General features: G+C 39.8%; 1 protein-coding gene across 2 annotated transcripts in view; it reads right to left on the reverse strand.

Moving 5' to 3' along the window:
- Window positions 1–18,721, reverse strand: part of CDK5RAP2 (CDK5 regulatory subunit associated protein 2) — a 69,196-nt gene that overhangs the window by 38,644 nt on the left and 11,831 nt on the right. For both annotated transcript variants that reach the window (XM_033077516.1, XM_033077515.1), the window contains exons 12-18: window positions 17,575–17,793; window positions 12,088–12,258; window positions 11,210–11,383; window positions 6,434–6,531; window positions 3,502–3,632; window positions 1,809–1,924; window positions 291–419 (exon numbers count right to left, since the gene is read on the reverse strand). In XM_033077516.1, the coding sequence (XP_032933407.1) occupies window positions 291–419; window positions 1,809–1,924; window positions 3,502–3,632; window positions 6,434–6,531; window positions 11,210–11,383; window positions 12,088–12,258; window positions 17,575–17,793 (1,038 nt within the window). The remainder of the gene's footprint in view (window positions 1–290; window positions 420–1,808; window positions 1,925–3,501; window positions 3,633–6,433; window positions 6,532–11,209; window positions 11,384–12,087; window positions 12,259–17,574; window positions 17,794–18,721) is intronic.

An 18,721-nucleotide genomic window follows, 5' to 3' on the forward strand; every position in this document is an offset into this window, starting at 1 on the left:
TCCCTCCCTTTCAATTGACAAAACAAATAGATCACAGACCCAATTAATATTTGAATGAGAATGTTGCTTCCCTAAAATCAACTTGACACATAACTGAACACTTGCATTATGCTGCTTCTCTGTCGTGCTAACATGTTAAAGTTGTTTACATCATTAATTTCAAAAGTTATTATAAGGAATTAGCAACCTCAGCCCCAAGGGCTTTACACTCCTTCTGCACAGATGTAAATGACTCCACAAGGCAGATTAGATTGAGAGTCAGACTCACTACTTTAAAACACAAAACCTACCTCTCTGTGGTTTAGTATTTTCAGTGCTTCCTTCCCTGGAGAGTCCTTGGTGCAACATCCAGACTGTCTTGCCTTCAGTTCTTGGTTAATTGACTGCAGCTCTTTGACCATCAGGAGCAGGTCACTAACCTAAAGAACCAAAGGAACAACAAGCAGAACTGGTAACACCCAAAGCAGTAGGAAAACTAATGATGACAGATAAACTGCAGAGTTGGGAGCCTGGTTTGTGTATCTGCTCCTGTGCTCATCTCCCTAGGTATGGAAACATGTTTCTGCATTGTGAATTAGGGTTCAGGGTACTTTCATTTGGAACCCTGTAGTTCAGGTCAGTTATTAAGTTTAGGTAAGAAGTTTCACAACTCAATAGCAAGAACAAACCTGAGGGCATCTCACAGGAACAGCTGATTTGAGAACATTTAATGCAAGAAAAAACAGCATTACTGGGAAGTAGCAGCATTCAGGAACAAGCTGAATCTCTCTCCAGCCCCCTTTAAAGCCTCTCTCATTCTCAGCAGTTTCACAGACACACAATGTGATTGGGCATGTGGGTTCCAAACTCTCATGGCCACAAAGCCATGAAGAGTATCAAGAAGGCAACACTTGAAGAAAAAAGTGAAATCTTTTTATCAGACCAATTAATAGACTTGGCAAACCAGGTCAGCTTTCAGTCACACCCTTTTTCCAGTAAGAAATGACTTATAAATATGTTTTGCTAATGAGTGTCCCTGACCCTTCTGAAGGGGACATGCTCAGAGATAAAAGTGGTGAAACCCCAGAATGGCACTGGGACACAATCTGGGACACAATTTTTAGGGACACCTGTTCCAAGTAAGACAAACTTCCTTCCTTCAGACTACCCACCTCCAGAGCACGAGCACCTGCCTACAATTCAGCTGTCCCTGAGAAACAGAAAACTTCACTTATGTTCACTCCCAACCAACCATATTCAAAATTATTCCTTGTCATGAACTGGTGCATGGATCAGATGTCACTGCACAGGATCAGGAGAAAGAGAAGTTTCTGAACTCCAATACTGATTTATTGTTTGGTCTGCACATTTCATCTCTGGGAAATTTCAGTTCTCCTTATGCAGAACAGAGAACTCACCTGAGGGTTACTTTAAGATTTGTCAGTCCTGGGATGGAATGTGCAATACAGAACATAGAGAACAGACACCACCACCCCCATGATTACTGAAGGTGCATGAAACACACACTGTGGGATGCTTGATGCAAAACCTTTCTTTGGAGTGGATGTAGATGACGTTTCAAACATGGTACTGAGTCAAAACCTTTAGTCCAACACCACAAATCACTCAGCTTTCAGCTGATTCTGAAGCCCATGCAGTGTAACAAAGTCTAAGTAGTTCATAAAGGTGAGGCACAAACCACAGAGATGGGAGCTTCAAATCCTTCCAGAACGACCAACTGTACCTAAATAAATGTTTCTGAGAGAGACACAAAACTATAAACAAAGCAGAAGCCATTAGGAACAGGAAATAATAAAAAAGATCAATACCTTTTTTTTAAGTTCTTCCAGAGACAGATGGTCTATCTGAAGGCTTAAATGGTCTTGTTCTCCTAAACAGATACTCATATAAGATGTTTGATCTCCACAGAAAGAGAGAGTTTCCTCTGCCAAAACAGCCAAGGACACACGTTATTTCAGCAACTCCATTTGCAGGAAAACACAGCACAGAATGCACAGGACTTTTCCAGCAAGAACCTTCCAGTAAGTCTGTGGGAGGCCAGTTAGAATGTTTCATTCCTAAAATAAGCTTTCTGTTTAATTGAAAAAAATTTTGTCCTCATATTTCTTTGTGCTTCTGTCACACAGACATGCTGCATTTTCTGGGGCTGTATTTTCTGTGGTTATCAGCATGAGTTGTGAATGTAATTCTGAATTATAATTTACATATTTAGCATTACAATTAGAAATAATTTTTAGGAAGGGTAAGTTAGGCATGAATAGTTATTCTATTTTAACTATAGTTTTATGAGTATGAACTTAAGGCAAAAAGCCAGGTTAGACAAAGTTAATGAACTTATTTTGCTTTTGGGTCAAAAGAATGCAGTAATTGGATTGAACATAGTTATTTATTCACTGCCTCTATAACTGCAGGAATTATTTATGTTTCAATAAACACCTGTTTATTTACAATATAAATGACAGTCAATTCTATAAATAAATCTCATTAGACAGGGAGAAAGCATAACTAAATTAGGACAAAGAAGAGACATGCAAATCCTGCCTGCTCTGACACTGATCCCATGGCTGCTGCAAGGACCCAAAAGTCACAAGTCATTACTAATTTTTCAGCTCTATTCCCACCAGCCTCACCCTCAACACAACAGCTCCTGAGGACCCTGGAGTATCCACAGGACCCTGTGGCCCACCCTGCTTGTTGATTATCTCTGGGCTTTTGAGGCTGGAAACTCTGAAACAGCTGAAGTTTACCTTTTGTCACTTATCAGAGCTGTCAAGTGATGCTAAAATTGAAAATCTAAGTTGAAAGGGGAAGTGAACAGGCTTTACTGTTATTTATATATCCCCTATGGGATAAAACAGAAACATCTTGTACATATGCAGTAAACTATTTAATGATACCCACTTATATTATTCTTTTCTATATCTAAGAATATACTAAAAACACCTCCCAAGACATACAGCAAAAAAGCCAGAAGCTAAGCTATATTTAAAAGCTCTACTTTTTCTGAATTACTAAGTATCAAAACTTCTGGGTATTTTTTCTTTCTCTGGAAATACTTCTGTTAGGAGGAGGTTACCAGTGCTCTTTGGGAAATAATTACCCCTCATGGTCAGAAAGTGATCCCATGGCCAGAGACTGATTCAGAGTCAGGAATCTGTGACTTTTGTGGGAAACAAATCTGTGACTTTTGTGGGAAACAGTAAATTGTGTGGGTACAAAGCTGCAGGCAGCATGAAATGATCCCTGCAGTAGAATTGCCATAGAATTTCAAACATTTGCTGCATGGAAAGAGAAACTGGCCCTCTGTATGTGCCCTGATTGCTCCAAGACATTCTGTTACAAATCCACCAAATCATCTACAGTAGAAAAAGTCAAAAAAGAAAAAATCTTTTCACACCTTTTTTACTTTCAAATATTTTTTCTCCATGCCAGCAAAGTGACTGTAATAAAACCACTTTTCTTTTGTGCAAGAGGAGGGTTGGACTGGGCATGGATACAAACCTTTGTGGTTTTTCATGTCCTTAATCTGATCTTGTAAGATCTTCTGGAGATTCCTGTTACCTACAACATCTTCTTCCAGTTGTTTTCTCAACATGAAAATGTTATTCAGTTCCACTTGCAAGCTATTTATACTGGGAAAAAAAGGGACAAATAAATCCCTGAGATCCAATTCAGAACATTTTGGTGTGCACTGGTGTTTTCTCCAGCCAGGCTTGCACCAAGAGCCCATTTCCCATTCCCCATGGCTGGGTTTCATCCCACACTTCCATCATTCTGATGCACAAACACAAGCAAATCCCTGCACAGAAAGAGATTAAATGTTTACATAGCCAGCATTTTCCTGCTTTTTTGGGCTGTGCTGCCCAAATCAGCTTCCCCATGACAGAGCTCTTCTACCAGCCTCTTTCAGCTCTTTTTAAGGAAAATCTAAATTACTAACTTCTAAAAAATATGCCAGAAAAATATTATCACATCATGCTGATGGCTTTGTGTATTCCATTGTGTGGTGACCATGGAAACTTTGTTCCCTTGCCACAGAGCTACACCAGATAATCTAATGCTCCACTCAGGAAAAATACCCAAAAAATCCTGTTTCATTGAAAATAGAACCCAGACACAACTAACTGTTTTATCTCTTCATTTATCTACAGTCTGTAAAAAGACCTCTTGAATTCTAAATTGTCTCAATTGTCTCAATTACCACAATGAGACATAAAAGTCCAAACTTAAAATTTATAATTTGTCAAGGTGAATTAATTTTTAAGCAACTTTTCTACTGAAGCTCTCCAGCATCAGCTGCCCCTTGCTACATCTTCCCCACACCCTTCAGCTACATCCACAAGGCAGTTTCTGATAAATCTGTAAAAAGATTTAAGTGCTGAAAACAAACCAACCTGAAACTGTAATAAAATGAAATAAATTTGATTTAATAAAAAATAAATAAGAGGGTGTTACTGGACTCTTTGTATTATTTATTTTCCCATTTACTTCACTTAGTGTTTTAAGATAAATTAAGCTGCTGCAGCATTTCCAAGCCACTGCACTAAATGACAGTGAATTCAGGGATCTTTAAAAAAATGTAAATCCACCTGATGAGAGGCTGTACAGGAACACAAAGCACATCATACTTGCATGAGAACAAGAGAGTACTGCAGATGCACATTAATTAAAAGGCTACATGTATGAAAAGCCTCTCAATCTGTCTGACAAGTGTGCTGTTGTCAGGGGTTCCTGCACAAGAAACCACTGCTTTAACCAATTCTTCCTCCTACAAGAGCTTCTTTGAAGAAAGAGCTCTCTTAAATGCTCAGCAAAAAAAGATTAAAACCAAACCAACACATGACTAGAAGCCAGGTAAGTACACTTTCTCCTTTTCATGAGTTCAAGGTTTTATAAGAGCAAGCACTGATTCCCCTGTTGGAGAGAGAAGGAATGTCTTGGTCCTGACATCCAGTAGCTCATTTTGAAAAATAACCACCCAGGTTGCTTAAAATAAATAATGCCTAAAAGAAGATGTCAGCAGGAAAACAGATGTTTGCCCCAAATCCATGTCAGTGCTGATGGCAATGAAACCCAGGCTCCTCATCTGTGCATCTGCAGGGCTCATTTACCCATTCCCCAGAGTTTGGGAATCAGGTCCTGATGAAGCTTCCAGCACATTTCAGCCCCCAAAAAGAGCAGCTCCGAGCCCTGCCTCACTGTGCATCCTCTGCTGTGGCACACAGGCACTGACTGCTCCATGCATTCCAAAATTCCCCATCAGGAAACAGGACTAATGATCCTCATCCTACAGAGCTTCACTGCAAACACCCAGTGATTATCCCTGCAGTTCTGAGTTTGTTTATTTGAAAGGCATCCTAAGAAAAGCCATTTTCAGAGCCACCTTCTTTGCTGTCGTTGCTGTACAGAATGTGGAGTCTCTCCTTGCCCTCAGAGCAGGAGGCACTGTCAGGCCCCATTCCTCATGAAACCAGAAATTATTTTTCATTAGTGTTTTTTCCAGCATTTAAAGCAGGTCCTGAGCTGTGGCCAAGCACAAGCTGGCATTGCTGCTGAGTGCTTAACTCACACACAGACCTCATCTACTCTAGTGCTACTTCTCTTTATGGTTTCCAAACTACAGTGGTCTATAAACCAATTGCAAAATATAAATACACTTTCCTCCAAAGCTGGCAGGTATAAGTCATTGCTTGCAGGAGCTGGCTCTCAAATGTTTTAAATACTTCATTAAGAAATTTGCAATTATAACAGTAAATTTTTAATAAAATATTAAAATTTCATTTGTCTACAGACTAAGAATTTTCTATATTTTATCATCAAGTCTCCTCCTTAACTGCCAAGCAACAACAGGATACAGAGTAGGCTACAGATTTCTTTCTAAATTGTTGTGTTCTTTGATTTTAAAAGGTTAAAAACCACTTGCTCCTGCCACCCTTTTCAATGCTTTACACTAAAAGTGTACTATGCAAACTTCAATTACTCTGTTTTGTTTAACCTTCTCCCAAATCTTACATATTTATATTCTCATCAAAATTCTCACAGTGTCACCTTTAAGATAAGCATTATCTCTATTTTAGGAGTAAACAATGGCAAATTGTCCAGTGCCCAAAAGTTCACTGTAATTTGGTTTTACTCATACATGCCAAAAGACAACACCTAAGTCTGGAAAATCCAGCTGCTCACTTTGGTACCTAAATGGCAACAGGGCTCATTTGATATTCCAATCTAAAAAGAAACATTTTCAGAAATTGCAGTAATTTAGATAATAGAAACTCACTTACATAAATATTTCTCTTTAGAGACTACTACAGAGAGCTGAAGTACAAACATCTGGCCAGAACAAACTAATCTCCAGTAAAGCTGCACATTTTTTTCACAACTTCTGACCTTTCCCCTTGGAGTTCAGGTTATGCCCCAAAACAGAAGCACTTACCTATCTGACTCCTTGAAGGTCTTCACTAGTGTAGAATAAATATTTTGTTCTTTCCTTAAAGCAAGGAGCAGCTTCTCATATTCAGCTTCTTTATTTTCCTAAATTAAAAGAACATACTGTGCTTACAAGGTAATTTTCATGTCTGTGACCATGTGTGTGCTTGTGTCCTGAAGCATTTGTGAAAGAAGTTGAAATCCCAGTTTTCTGAACAGGATCACCAATGCCCATCACGATCTGAGAAATATTCACTGTCCTTAAATGCAGCTGCTGTTGAAGGAGGCAAAGACTGTTTGACTGTGTGCCCACCATGAGTGAATCACACACCTGAACAGCTTCAGCATCTTTCCCCCATCCCCAACAAAAGCATCCTCGCTCCCAAAGTTCCAACAACCAGGAACAACCTGGCAGGCAGCTATTCCAGAGGGGAAGGGAGGGAAGGGAGAGCAAACAAGCCAAGCACACATTTTAGAACAAGTCCTCTTTGGCTTTTTGGGGTGAGGACATCCAGCAAATTCTGTTCCACCTCTGAACAAGAAGGATTCTGTTGAGCCCCAAATAAAGGATGAACATATCAGACACTCCAAGCTGCTGCTTCACTTGTGAGAAGGAAAGAAAAAGTTTATCTGCAGTCTTGCTCACAGAAAGGATATTATTATTATAAGAATAAACACCATCTCTTATGGTACATTCTCAGTAAGGATCCACTAATTTCCCCAGACTTTTTCACTCCAAAGCAAGTAGACAGTCACTTTTTCAGCAGGAAGCAAAAAATACAGCCATTTAATGGAGTATTTTCTTGCACTTACTATGTAAAATTATCTAAGATATCAGTCATTTCCAAAGAGAAAATAAGTGGAATATTACAGCAAATTTAGATGTATTAATATCAGGCACAAATTTGGCCTCTGCTAAAGAATTTTTGTTTCTCTCCGTTTACTATTTTGACTGCAAACTGGAAGGAGGAACAAAAAAGGTGCCACAGCTAAGGGGGAATTTCAGCTCAGGGAACTCTAGAGATACTAAATCATTAGTGAACAGATCATTAACAAGGAAGAAACCTACACCCAGGAGTTTTAAGCAGCTGTTATTATTCCAACTGTAATTCCTAAAGAGGAAATGGCAACCCAAAAAAAATTCAGCTACAACAGAATCTCGTTAATTCACACTAAAGATGCAAAGACTGCTAATTTGAACAATTCAGTGCTCTGCAAAGTAAACAGCACAAAAGCAAGGACAACCGGTGTTTACTTTTAATTATTTACACTCTTACTTCACAATATGCCAGCAAATATGTTAAATAATATTTTGCAAGTGTAATCAAGCTTGATCAGACTCCAGTTAAGGTAACCTGCCTGGCAGCTCCTGCTGCAGTGCTACCCCTGATGCTCCAGAGTCTTTGGAGAGTGACCTTGCCTTTGGACACATGCTCCATGTTCAGCTGCCATCTAAGAGACATTTCCAGGTTCTACTGCAATTTAGACATCAAATATTATTCTGTATCAGAGTGCAAAATCCTGAGCTTCACATTGAATTTATGATCTGGATGAGCAGTGGAGGAGCTCCCAGCAAAGCTGCTGACTGAGCACAGAGAAACACAAAAACAGATGGAGGTGGGTGATCCAGGGGCCAGTAATAAAATAATCTCATGGAAAAAAATGTTTAAAAGTACATCTTGCAGCCTGAATTAAGGAGTCTTATCAATGTGCTAGAATCTCAGCCTTTCAAGAACAGCCATTAAACATGAAATACATGGGTTGTAATTTAAGATGGAAAACTTGGATCACAAACGCTGACCAGTGACGTAGAAAGCAACAGGAAAAAAATAATCTTTGCACTTAATTTAATTGTTTCACACTCTGCTAAAAGTTCTGGTGAACTCCTCCATATGTCTGCTACAAACCTTGCAATTATTACTGAAGACACTAGAGAACTTTATCCTAATTAAAGCTCTTTCTGCAGCCCTGGCAGAACAATGTCATTGTGCAGAGCTAGAGAGCACAAATGAGGGAAGGAATGGCTGCTGCATGAACAAAGCAGTGCCACACACAAACCCTGTTCCACTTCCCTGTCCCTTTTAGGATTCACATGTTGAGTTCTCCATTTGTATCAAAATCTCAGTAAGCTCCTGAAATCCTCCCAGCTCTTTCTGCATAACAGGAGACATGAGCTGTTTCTTAATTCCAAATGTCACAGGCTATACACAAATTATTAAATTCTAAATTCAACTACCTAGGTAAAGGTTAGCAAAATCACGAGGAAGTGTTCCTGATTTTCTCAGAATCTTTCATGAATAATAAGGATGAGAAGATGCAGCATGAACATCCCTTTTTTTTTTGGTACATTATTACTGTCATTTCTAAATAACGCGTAGGAGTGAATTATTTCAATCAACTCCCCGACGGTACACAAAACATAAGGCAGCTCTGTAACTTAAATAGACTGTAATGCTGTGGGAGTTAATGAAACATTAAACCTCTTGACACATGGTGTGAGGGAAAATGTGTTAGAGGAGATAGCTGCAAGACATCCAGGACCATATTGCAGTGAAAGATTTATATTCCCATGAAAGGAGGCAATCTAATACATTAAAGTCTGTATTTGAGTCTGAAATACTATTGCAAAGCAGCAGTGGTGGAAAACATAACTTATTTTCATTAAAGGTTCCTTAGATTGTAAGCACTGAAAGTAAAAGGTTTATACCTCCACAATAAATAACTTATTGGCAATGTCACAAGAATATCTGGTTACCTCACTGAATGTCCTCGTGCTTCCAACAACCCCCAGGATCATTTCAAGATCTCTGAAGGTTAAAGGACAAATGACAGCAGGATATTAGCTATACCTCCTCACTGATCCAGCCATTCATCCATCACTAGAATTTGGTAATTTCTTCTAACATCCAAATTCCTTGTCTGTAAAACACATTTAACTCTGACACTTCAGAGATACCAGAGTCAGAAGTTGCCAGACTCCCCTAATTATCAATGCCCTCACTCAGTCTCTCTAGACAGTGGCTCAAAAATCCAAACTCCAAAATTAGAACCTGTAATTTATCTTTCCTGGCCTGGCCAAGGCACTCAGCAGAGCTTTGGGTGTTGGTTGCTTTAAAATTTATCATTACATTAAAATAAAGTACAAAGAGATGCTGAAAGGGAGAAAAGTTCTGTGTCTCTCCAATCAATTTCTTCAACTTGAACAGCTCAGTGAGGCTGAAGAGCCCGGTTTGTGTCCGCTCTGCTGGGGAGGATCCAGCTGTGGGTTTGTTGAGAGTGGTGCAGCACAGCAAAGCCATCCAAGAGTGCCAGGTGGCCAATGGGAGCAGAGCCCTGGATAATCTGTGTCCAAAAACCGGTGATTAACATGCCAGAGTGGGTCCTTACAGGAGATAGGTGTCACAGAGGTGCTGCTCAGAGGACAAAGGGCTGTGATTAGCTATTGTTCAGTCACTGAGTGCAGCGGCAGCTCAGAATGGGCTGTGATGAGAAGGTGGCTCTGGGTGATTACCTGCACTGCCTGCCACTGCTCCTGGCCCTGGTTATCCACCTGCACCGAGGGAGGGCTGCACAGGGGAGCCAGTGTTTGATTCCCATGAATCCCCTGTGATTTTCCATCCTAAACCCCTTTGTGACAGAAGTGATGTGCATGCACTGCAGTTTGTTGTGCAGAGGTGGAATTTCCCCCCAGCCTTTCCCAGACCATTTCCTCTGTCTGCACATTGACAGATGGGGGATAAACCCTCCCTGCTCCCGGGGCAAACAGGGCTGCAGCTCCTTTTCTCTGAGCTGCTCACACAACCAGGACTGCTCACGTTCTTGTTTCTGCCACAGTTAATTACAGTGCCCATCACACTCATCTCATCACCCCAGACTGCTCAGAAAGGGACCCAAAAACCCTGCACTTATGTTTCCTTTGCCATTAGCTCCCCTTATTTTGAACTTCCTGGAGAAAGTCTCATTAATGACTGACATATTATTAAAGAAATGAAAAAGCTTTCTCCACCATTACTGTGTACCAGTCTAATTATTTTTACTTTGCCTGATGCTTTTAGAAACCTTGACACACCAGGCTGCAAACAACACAAAAAGAGACAAGAAATGTACCTTCAACAGCAGCTTATTTGTTCAATAATCTGTACACCATGATGCACTGATGGAGTCACAGAGTGATATAAAAATTTAACAGTATCGGGTTTTTTTGCTAGAACAGAATGGAGGGTAAAGAGAAGTACTTCTAAAACTAAAATTTTGAATTTTGACCTCTCACTTCAGGTACAAGTCTTTTCAATTCATGGCATCAAATAAAATAACAGGCATATATTGCTCATCCTTTTTTAATATACATATATATATATTTCTGTACAAGTTCTTTGCTTTAAAGTAGATTTCTTCTTGCCCTGGGTATATTTTCACTCCTACCTGTATTTATCCTTGCCTTCTATTTATCTCCTGTGGTCACCAGCTCTGTGCACTCTTTCCCCTTATCTATCCAAAGTACACAAACTCCTCTCTGCACCTCTCTCCAGAAATCCAGATATCCTCCCACTCAGTGAATTATGTCTGCTCTAGCCACCAAAAAACCTCTAACTCTTTATGGCAGGCAAACATCTTACATGCTTTCTCAAAGTAGGGAATTCAGTGATTGATGCCATATAAATTCATCGGAGCACAACACATGGTGAATTACAACATTTATCAGTCCATAGCTTAGAACCAAAGTCAAAATTTTCTTCAGTTTGAAGTAAAGGTACTTATCTGCAAATGATCATGCAAAACTCACCTCCAGCTCTCTGACTATCTTAATAATTGACTGTTGAGTCTGTGCAGCACACTTCTCCTCTACCAAGCCCTCATTTTTCAGTTCAAGTTCTTCATTAGCTCTTAGAAGGTTCTTGCACTTATTCTGGAGTTCCTGCAGTTCTGCATCCTTTTCTTTAACTGTTCCATCAAGTCTCTAGCAAAAGAAAACAGGGATTTTTACAAAATTTGGTCTAATTTTAAACTGCAAAATACAAAACCTAACAAAATATCCAACAGAATATCCAACATATTATCTCAACACCTTGCAAAAAAGCTCAATTTAAGACACCAGAAGCAAAACCAAAAGATACACAGAAGCTTTCCCCACCTATGCAACCTTTTGAGTATTAAAAAATGAAGTCAAGGTACAGAGCAAGCTTAACTCTGACTCTGCACTGCTGGCTGAACACCATCACCACTTTTTTTACTCTGTGAAAGCTGAGCAGGGCCCTGTTACCATTCAGGCAGGAACCTTCTCATACAGGTCATTTGGGGCTCCCAGAAAAGAAGATAAAATATTTCACTATCTATACTATTCCTCAACTTCCACTTTCTGCACAATAAACTGAAAATCATGAGCACTTCAGAGCTTTTACAAAAGTGTCAATCCTACCTAAGTATTAGTAAAGCTTTCTTCCCCCTCTGTCCACACGCTTCACAAAACCCTAACAAGAAATCCTGGTGCATGCCACACACTCTGTAATTACAGCTCTGTTCTGCAAATACAGTATTATGAGAAGTGAAGGATTATCATCAAAATCAACAATAACTCCAAATACAAACGTGGTTTTGTAATAATGCCCCATACAAAATCAAATGATAACTTTCCATTTTTCATTTCAGAGTATGTCTACCTACCTCAAGCAGCAGATCCTTGTGATTGACACTGTCTGTCAGCTGCCTTATAACAAGTTCTTGGCTCTGCAGCTTCTGATTGCTTTCACTCAAAAGAATATTGTAATGGTGTTCAACTGCTTTTTCTTTCTCAGTCATTTCACCATGTAATTTCTCTAGTTGATTTCTAAGGTCCTACAAAAAAAAATGAAACTGAATATGCAGTAAATCAACTTTAAAGCAAGTTTAAGACTAACAACCCACACTATCACTGAAGAACGTACTGAAGGCACTTTCTCTTGGCATCAATGAATACAATTAAAGAAAGAACAACTTTCAGATGTCACTATTTTCTTCCAAAACTCTAAGTTGTTGTTTAAATGCTTTTCATACAGAATGGCTGGACTCCAAGGCAGTTTGGAATATTATGCACATAGATGTTGTCAGAATGAGCATTCACTTCTGAGTCAATTTACTCCCTGGCTAGAAATAGGAGAAAATTGCTTACAGGTGATTCAGTTTGTCATTTGCCTTTTTCTCATCATACCATGAAAATTGTTGCACACTGGTTACTTTGGCATGAAACAAAGGTCAGAAATGTTAAAACTTTTTTTCTTTTGACAAGAACACAAACTTCAAATGACCAACCAGGTCAGCCTCATGGTCAGAAGGGATGAACAGAACTTGATCCTGACTCTGGCTCTGTTAATTGCTTCCTGCAGCTCCAAGATCAGCTGCATTACCTCCACATCCTAGCTTCCCCTCAGGGAAATGTGTGCTCCTTGTCCATCCTGTTCCTAAACCATGGGAAGAATCTCTTTCAGCTTGTATGCAGCAGCAAGTCCAAGGATTCTGAGATCTGTTGGGATCAACATGGAATGCTGCAATGGAAGAGCAGCAGCTCCTGGGCTGCACCACCCACAAGCACAGCTCTGTAACCCTACAGATCCTGTCCCACTCAGCTGAAAATCCCCTCTGAAAACACAGCTCTCTCTGGGGTTTCAGAGTCTGGCCACCTGACAAAGCCTTGGCTTCCAAAAGTAACATCAAACAATTGTTATTCCCTCCATTCTGCTAAGAATCAGGACAATTCCTACATCTATGGGAATACAGAATATTAGCATGGAATTTATAGGCAGCTCACAGTTAGGGGAGAAAATATTTAAGAGCATAGGGCAGCAGAAAAGTTTCCAATGTGGCTTTTCTGTCCTTCCACCTTCTCTCCCACCACCATTTTGTGTCACTTCACATTTTTGCTGGTTTGTTGGGAAGTTTCAACACTCTCAGTTGAAGGAGGTAACGCTCACATATAAACTTTTCCTCTGCCTCTACTGCACAGATTGTGTGGAAAAGAGAGGTAGAAACCTGTAACACAGGAGCTGTTCCTAAAATCAAACAATTAAAACTTACAAGAAACTTTATACTATCTAAACTTCTGTTCAAACCCAAAGAACCAGGTAACACAATCTATACCTTCAAATAAATGCTTTCTATTTATTCCCTAAAAGGGCCCATTTGTGAAGTAGCATGAGCCTTTTAAATAGTTTGCACATATGGTAGTCACCTATAAACTTTACTTTTACCTCCACTGGGATTTAAAACTTAATAGTTGTTTCTTATTCTAAGTCCAAAGAAATAGCACTAGTGACATTTTAATTGCAGTCTCTTTAAAAACTGTTTTATGTCCTTTTCTTGACTTAATTACCTTGCTTCATGCAGGTTCACATCAAATCCTTAACATCACTTTATTACTTCAGTGTTTTATTTCTGTTTATTTTGCACATTAAATGCAAAGTGTCACTTACAAAGTCTTTTGGTTTACTTTCTTCATTTTAGTTTCGTGCCCAGGATTCAGCTAAGGAACACCTAACAGCTCCCAAAACCCCCTCAAATGTTATTCAAAGAATGATTACACCCTGGCTTTCAGTTCTACAAACTAATTTTTTTCAGGAGCAGAACTACTTGCTTGACTAAGAAAACTGAAGAACAGCAGAAATCAGGTCCAAGTTTTGTCTAGATACCCAAACTCTCCAATCTGTTCCTGTTTCTCCCTAACTGCTGCCTATAAATACAAACTGCAGTGGGAAGTAGTGCAAGCTCTGATAATTGCAAAGGCTTTTGGCTCCAAGTTGTGGAGCTCTTCAAGTGGGTCACTATTCCCACACAGCACTGGAATTGGAAGCAAAGGATCAGCAGCAGTGTTACCACATTCCCTGTGCTGCAAAGGTCACTCCTTGGCTTTTTTTAATGTTATTTTTACACTGTCACATTACTGAGCAGCTTTAACTGACACATTACCTGTAATGAAACTTCTGAGGGCTTTTCATCTGGCCTGTAACTTCAAGTGACCAACACTGTGACTCTTAATGAAAACCATTAGCAGCTTGAAGATGACAGACATGCAGAGTTAGAAAGATGTTGCTGCAACAACTGTGCTGCACCTGTTACCTCATCTCAGTCCTCCAGAAACCAAGTTTCTGCCTTAAAACTGTAATGGCCAGGCTTATGGAAAGAGCTGGACTGACAAGGGATGCAATTGTGGAAAAAGTAAAACAGCCTGTGTGAGATTTGCAATTTGCACATAACTCTTCTGCCCCCAGAACTCCCTAAATCCTTCCCAAGGCAAGCTAGAGGTGAGACTGAAAATTACCTTCTGTGCATGAGCTGGAATTCTGTAACACACCAAACTATCCATCACTGTAGCAGGTTGCTTGAACTCATTGACCACTCAAATTGTCTGGGAGAAAATCTATTGGTTTCTATACATTGACTTGCAAGGGTAATATAGTACCTACAGCTCTCAGAGCATAAACTTTGCAATTCTCTCTGCCAACCTTTTCCCCAAGAGACTTTTCTATGATTAATGATAGCTGAACTAAGAAAAATGAATGTGAAACACTGTAATATAGAAGAGTGGAGCAGATGCCTCCCCCTCCTTGTCAGATGAAAACCAGTTTGGTGAATAATTAAGTTGTGAAGCTCCAACACCTTCCTCTCAGGCTAAACTACAGGTAGGAAGACTAAATAATAAATTCTGCCTAATGAGTTATTCTGCATTTCCCCAACCAACTGATCAAATATGAATTATCTGGTAAATACACTTCAACTGTCTACATTTAGGCCCGGAGAGAGAATGGATATGTAAAGTGTTTAATCATGTAAATTTGAACAAACTTCTCCAGGAAGAAGCACTCTGTAACATCCCTGTTACAGGCACAGTAACATGATAGCCATGAACAACATCAAAGATGAGATTTTTATTCCTCCCCAATAGTGTATAAAAATAAAAGTCCAAATTTCTTGTTCCAAAGAGCTTTAAGTGATGTTTAACAGCCTCTTAGTAGTGATGCTTAATAACTTTTTGGAAAGTACAGAACTAAAAGAGCTTTTAAAAGCTCCTGCAGACACCTTTTGAGGTTACCCACCCTAAGGCAGGAACATGGTTCAACATCTAAACCCACTGCTCCAGCAAACTCCTAATATTGGACAAACTGGATGATCAGCTCACATGTAATAGTCTTATTGGATTTAGTTTCATTTTTTTCCCCACCAGGACAGTAATGCCCAATTCATGTCCAGACAGACTGGGCTTACAGCAGGCCAAGAAACACATTATAACATTATAGGGGAGGTTGTTTGTTGAGGTGTTTGGGTTTTTTTTCATGAATATATGCAAAAATTAGCATTATCCCAATTACAGCATATGGGAAGTCAATGTAAATTTTCCTGTGAATGAGTGAAGAGCTAGAGCAGCAGCTCATTACAGACATTGAGGGCATTTCCTACAGTTTATACACTTTTTAGCTAACTTTATTCTAACAAAATAGAAACACTGATAAATAGGCATCTTGGAGCATAAATAGAACTGAGTTTTTAAGGCTGTCTCATAAAAAGTTTCAGCAGATCACCGAGGCAGTTTCCTATTTGTCAAAGAGCAAAATCTCACAGCATATTGTTTAACTCCCACATATCTACTGCTTAATGGGCAACACTTCACAGGCAATGTGGTTCTATCCAATGCACTTGCAGCTCTGAAATTGAAGCAGCTGTTCTGCAAGGAGTAGGAAATAGGTTAGGGATATAATTTTTATAAGACTGCTCATCTTTTGGCAGGAATGCTTTTCCCCAAGGAGCTCATCATTTACATGAAAAACTTGGACATAATGGAGTCAAACAGGGCTCCTGTAATCCAGCTAACTTCGAATCCCCTGGCAACTCCCTACTCAGTCCTATTTTTCCTGCACACTTCTATTCTAGCTACCCTGAAAGATGAGAAAAAGTCTGAATAGAGAAGACAGTTAAATATAAAATACTTCAAATCAATAAATGTTCTTTGTGGTTGCTTTACTGACAGCAGCGATCTGTTCTCGCTCTCCTTAACCTCAGCGCCCCGAAGAAATCTCAAAGCATACCAAAGATAGAGATTTTGTGACAGCAGCCAAACCACAGTTGACAATCAAACAAAAATGCCTTAAATTGGGAGTAGGAGGGGGAGAGGAACTTAATTTATTTGTAGGTAAAGAGACCCCTCTGCTGGTTTTAAGGAATAGTGCAGGAGCAGCAATTTCCACGTCTCCCTGCTTTATTAAGGTCCTTATTTAATAATGGAACCAAAACATCCAGTGAATAAAGACAGGCTCATTAAATCTTTTATGTAATTTAATATAGCAGGAGACTAATCCCTAACTGAGGAGGATCAGACTCTGGATGCAAGCAGGACTCTGCTCATTATGCTAATGCTGCCCTTGTGGAAGCAATGGTGAGAAGACTTTAGCAAAATCCACATGACAAAGCATTCAGGTGAGAAGTGTTTTGTGTCAAAGCCTCACAGAAGGTGCATCCCTTTTTCAAATGAAGGGAAGAAGAAACCTCATCATTCACTTTGTTGCATCAGCTGTGAGTGCTGGGAGCAGGAGAGCTTATCTGAATGCCCACAGCAAGGTAAAACCCTCATGAGAATATGAAGCAGCAGAATTAATGAACAGCACCTCATCTTTTATGTTAAACTGTGATCAATTAATCCTGTGCTTTGGGTCTTTTACAAGCAGAAGTTATTTAATATACAGCCTTTACAGTGACCCTGCTAGCAGAGCAGAGAGCAGGCTGAGGTTTGGCTCCAGGTCACAATTAGAAGAATGTTTAAGTAGTGAAATTTAAGATAATCTATGGACATGCAAAAAGAAAAATATGACAGAAATTTAAACATATATCCTCATGCCTGTTCAGATTCTCCCATCAGAAAAAGTGGAATCAACAGTAACCATTTACTATTTTTAAAGGCTAATGGGTTTTTTCCTAGGACCTAATTATCAAAATTGTACTTAAAATATTATTCTGTGCAGATTATGTGCCAGAATTTTCCTCAATCTTCACACACAGCATTAGGCAGTGTAAGGCATTTCCTTCCCAAAAGTTATTTATATTAAAACCTTAATTTTGTTAGAAAAGGACCTGCCAAAGCACTGAATTATTTCTAGACTTTAGGAAATAAAGCAAAAACGTGATAATAACATTAATGGTTTTGTCACTTCTGCTCTTCTGCAGCTGTGCTTCATCCAGCTCCTTCTCCATTTTCTCTCTTTCCAAATTGAGATCACTCAGCTCTTGACCAGTGACTTTAATTATCCTCTGTAGCCTGCGATTCTCAGCGTCCTTTGTGAGGTTCTCTGAGCGCAGCTCTGCCAGCAGGGTCTCCTTTTCCATCAGCAGAGCCTGGTAATCTGCAGCACCCTGAAACACAGAACAGCATTCAGGCTCCAGAGGGGGTTTTGGGGAGCCTGGAGTCTCCACTCCTCCTGCATCCCACAACCCTGCCCCTCTTCCCAGTGTTTCAGAATTGGGCACAAAGAAACAGTGAAATGACAAAACAAGGAAAGTGTAACACTAAAAATCTCCTCCACTGATGTAACAAAACTTTCCATGACATCCAGAGCAGGCTAAGGAAGTCTGAAGTAACAAAGAACAAGACAAGGTCATGGCAGTGTTATTGATTCACAAAGCTTTAATTACATCAAACTCTACTTTTGGAGTAGAGTTCAGTTTCAAGCTGGACTGGGGCAGAAATTACTGAACCTTTCCTGGAATCACAGAATGAAGGGTGGAAAGGAGCTTTCAGTGGAGCCCAGCTGCCAACCCAGCACCAGCACCTCGTTCACCACCAACCCAGCTCCTCAAGTGCCACATTTCTGGAACATTCAGGGATGGTGAGTGCAGCCTTCCCCTGGCACAGCCCATGGTGTGTTCTCACACACTGCTGCAGCTGGCCCTGGGCTCAGAGCAGTGACAGGAGCAGCACCATGGGCTCTGCAGCACCACTTACTCACTGAGAACTGCCTTCTACTCAGGGTTGTAGCTAAAGAGCAGAGTACTGAGGAGAAGGACTTGCTCTGCAATGTGGACTCTGTGGACAGGAGGGATCATCACACACTGTTTAAACTTGGAGCTTTTAAAAAATCATCAGTCTCAGAAATCATTAAGTCCCTTTTTTTCCTTCACACACACATAAAAAGCATTACTAAATCACATTTTCACAAATAACCTTCCACTATTTTATAAATAGTGGTTTCACATTTATTATATAAATAAATTCAAGCAGGTGTCTCACATCCAGTTCAACTCTAATAGGAAACCTTTGCTGGCACCATGCTTTTGGGGAAAA

This window comes from Catharus ustulatus, chromosome 21 (genome assembly GCF_009819885.2).
Source record: "Catharus ustulatus isolate bCatUst1 chromosome 21, bCatUst1.pri.v2, whole genome shotgun sequence".
NCBI classification, from domain to species: Eukaryota; Metazoa; Chordata; class Aves; order Passeriformes; family Turdidae; genus Catharus; species Catharus ustulatus.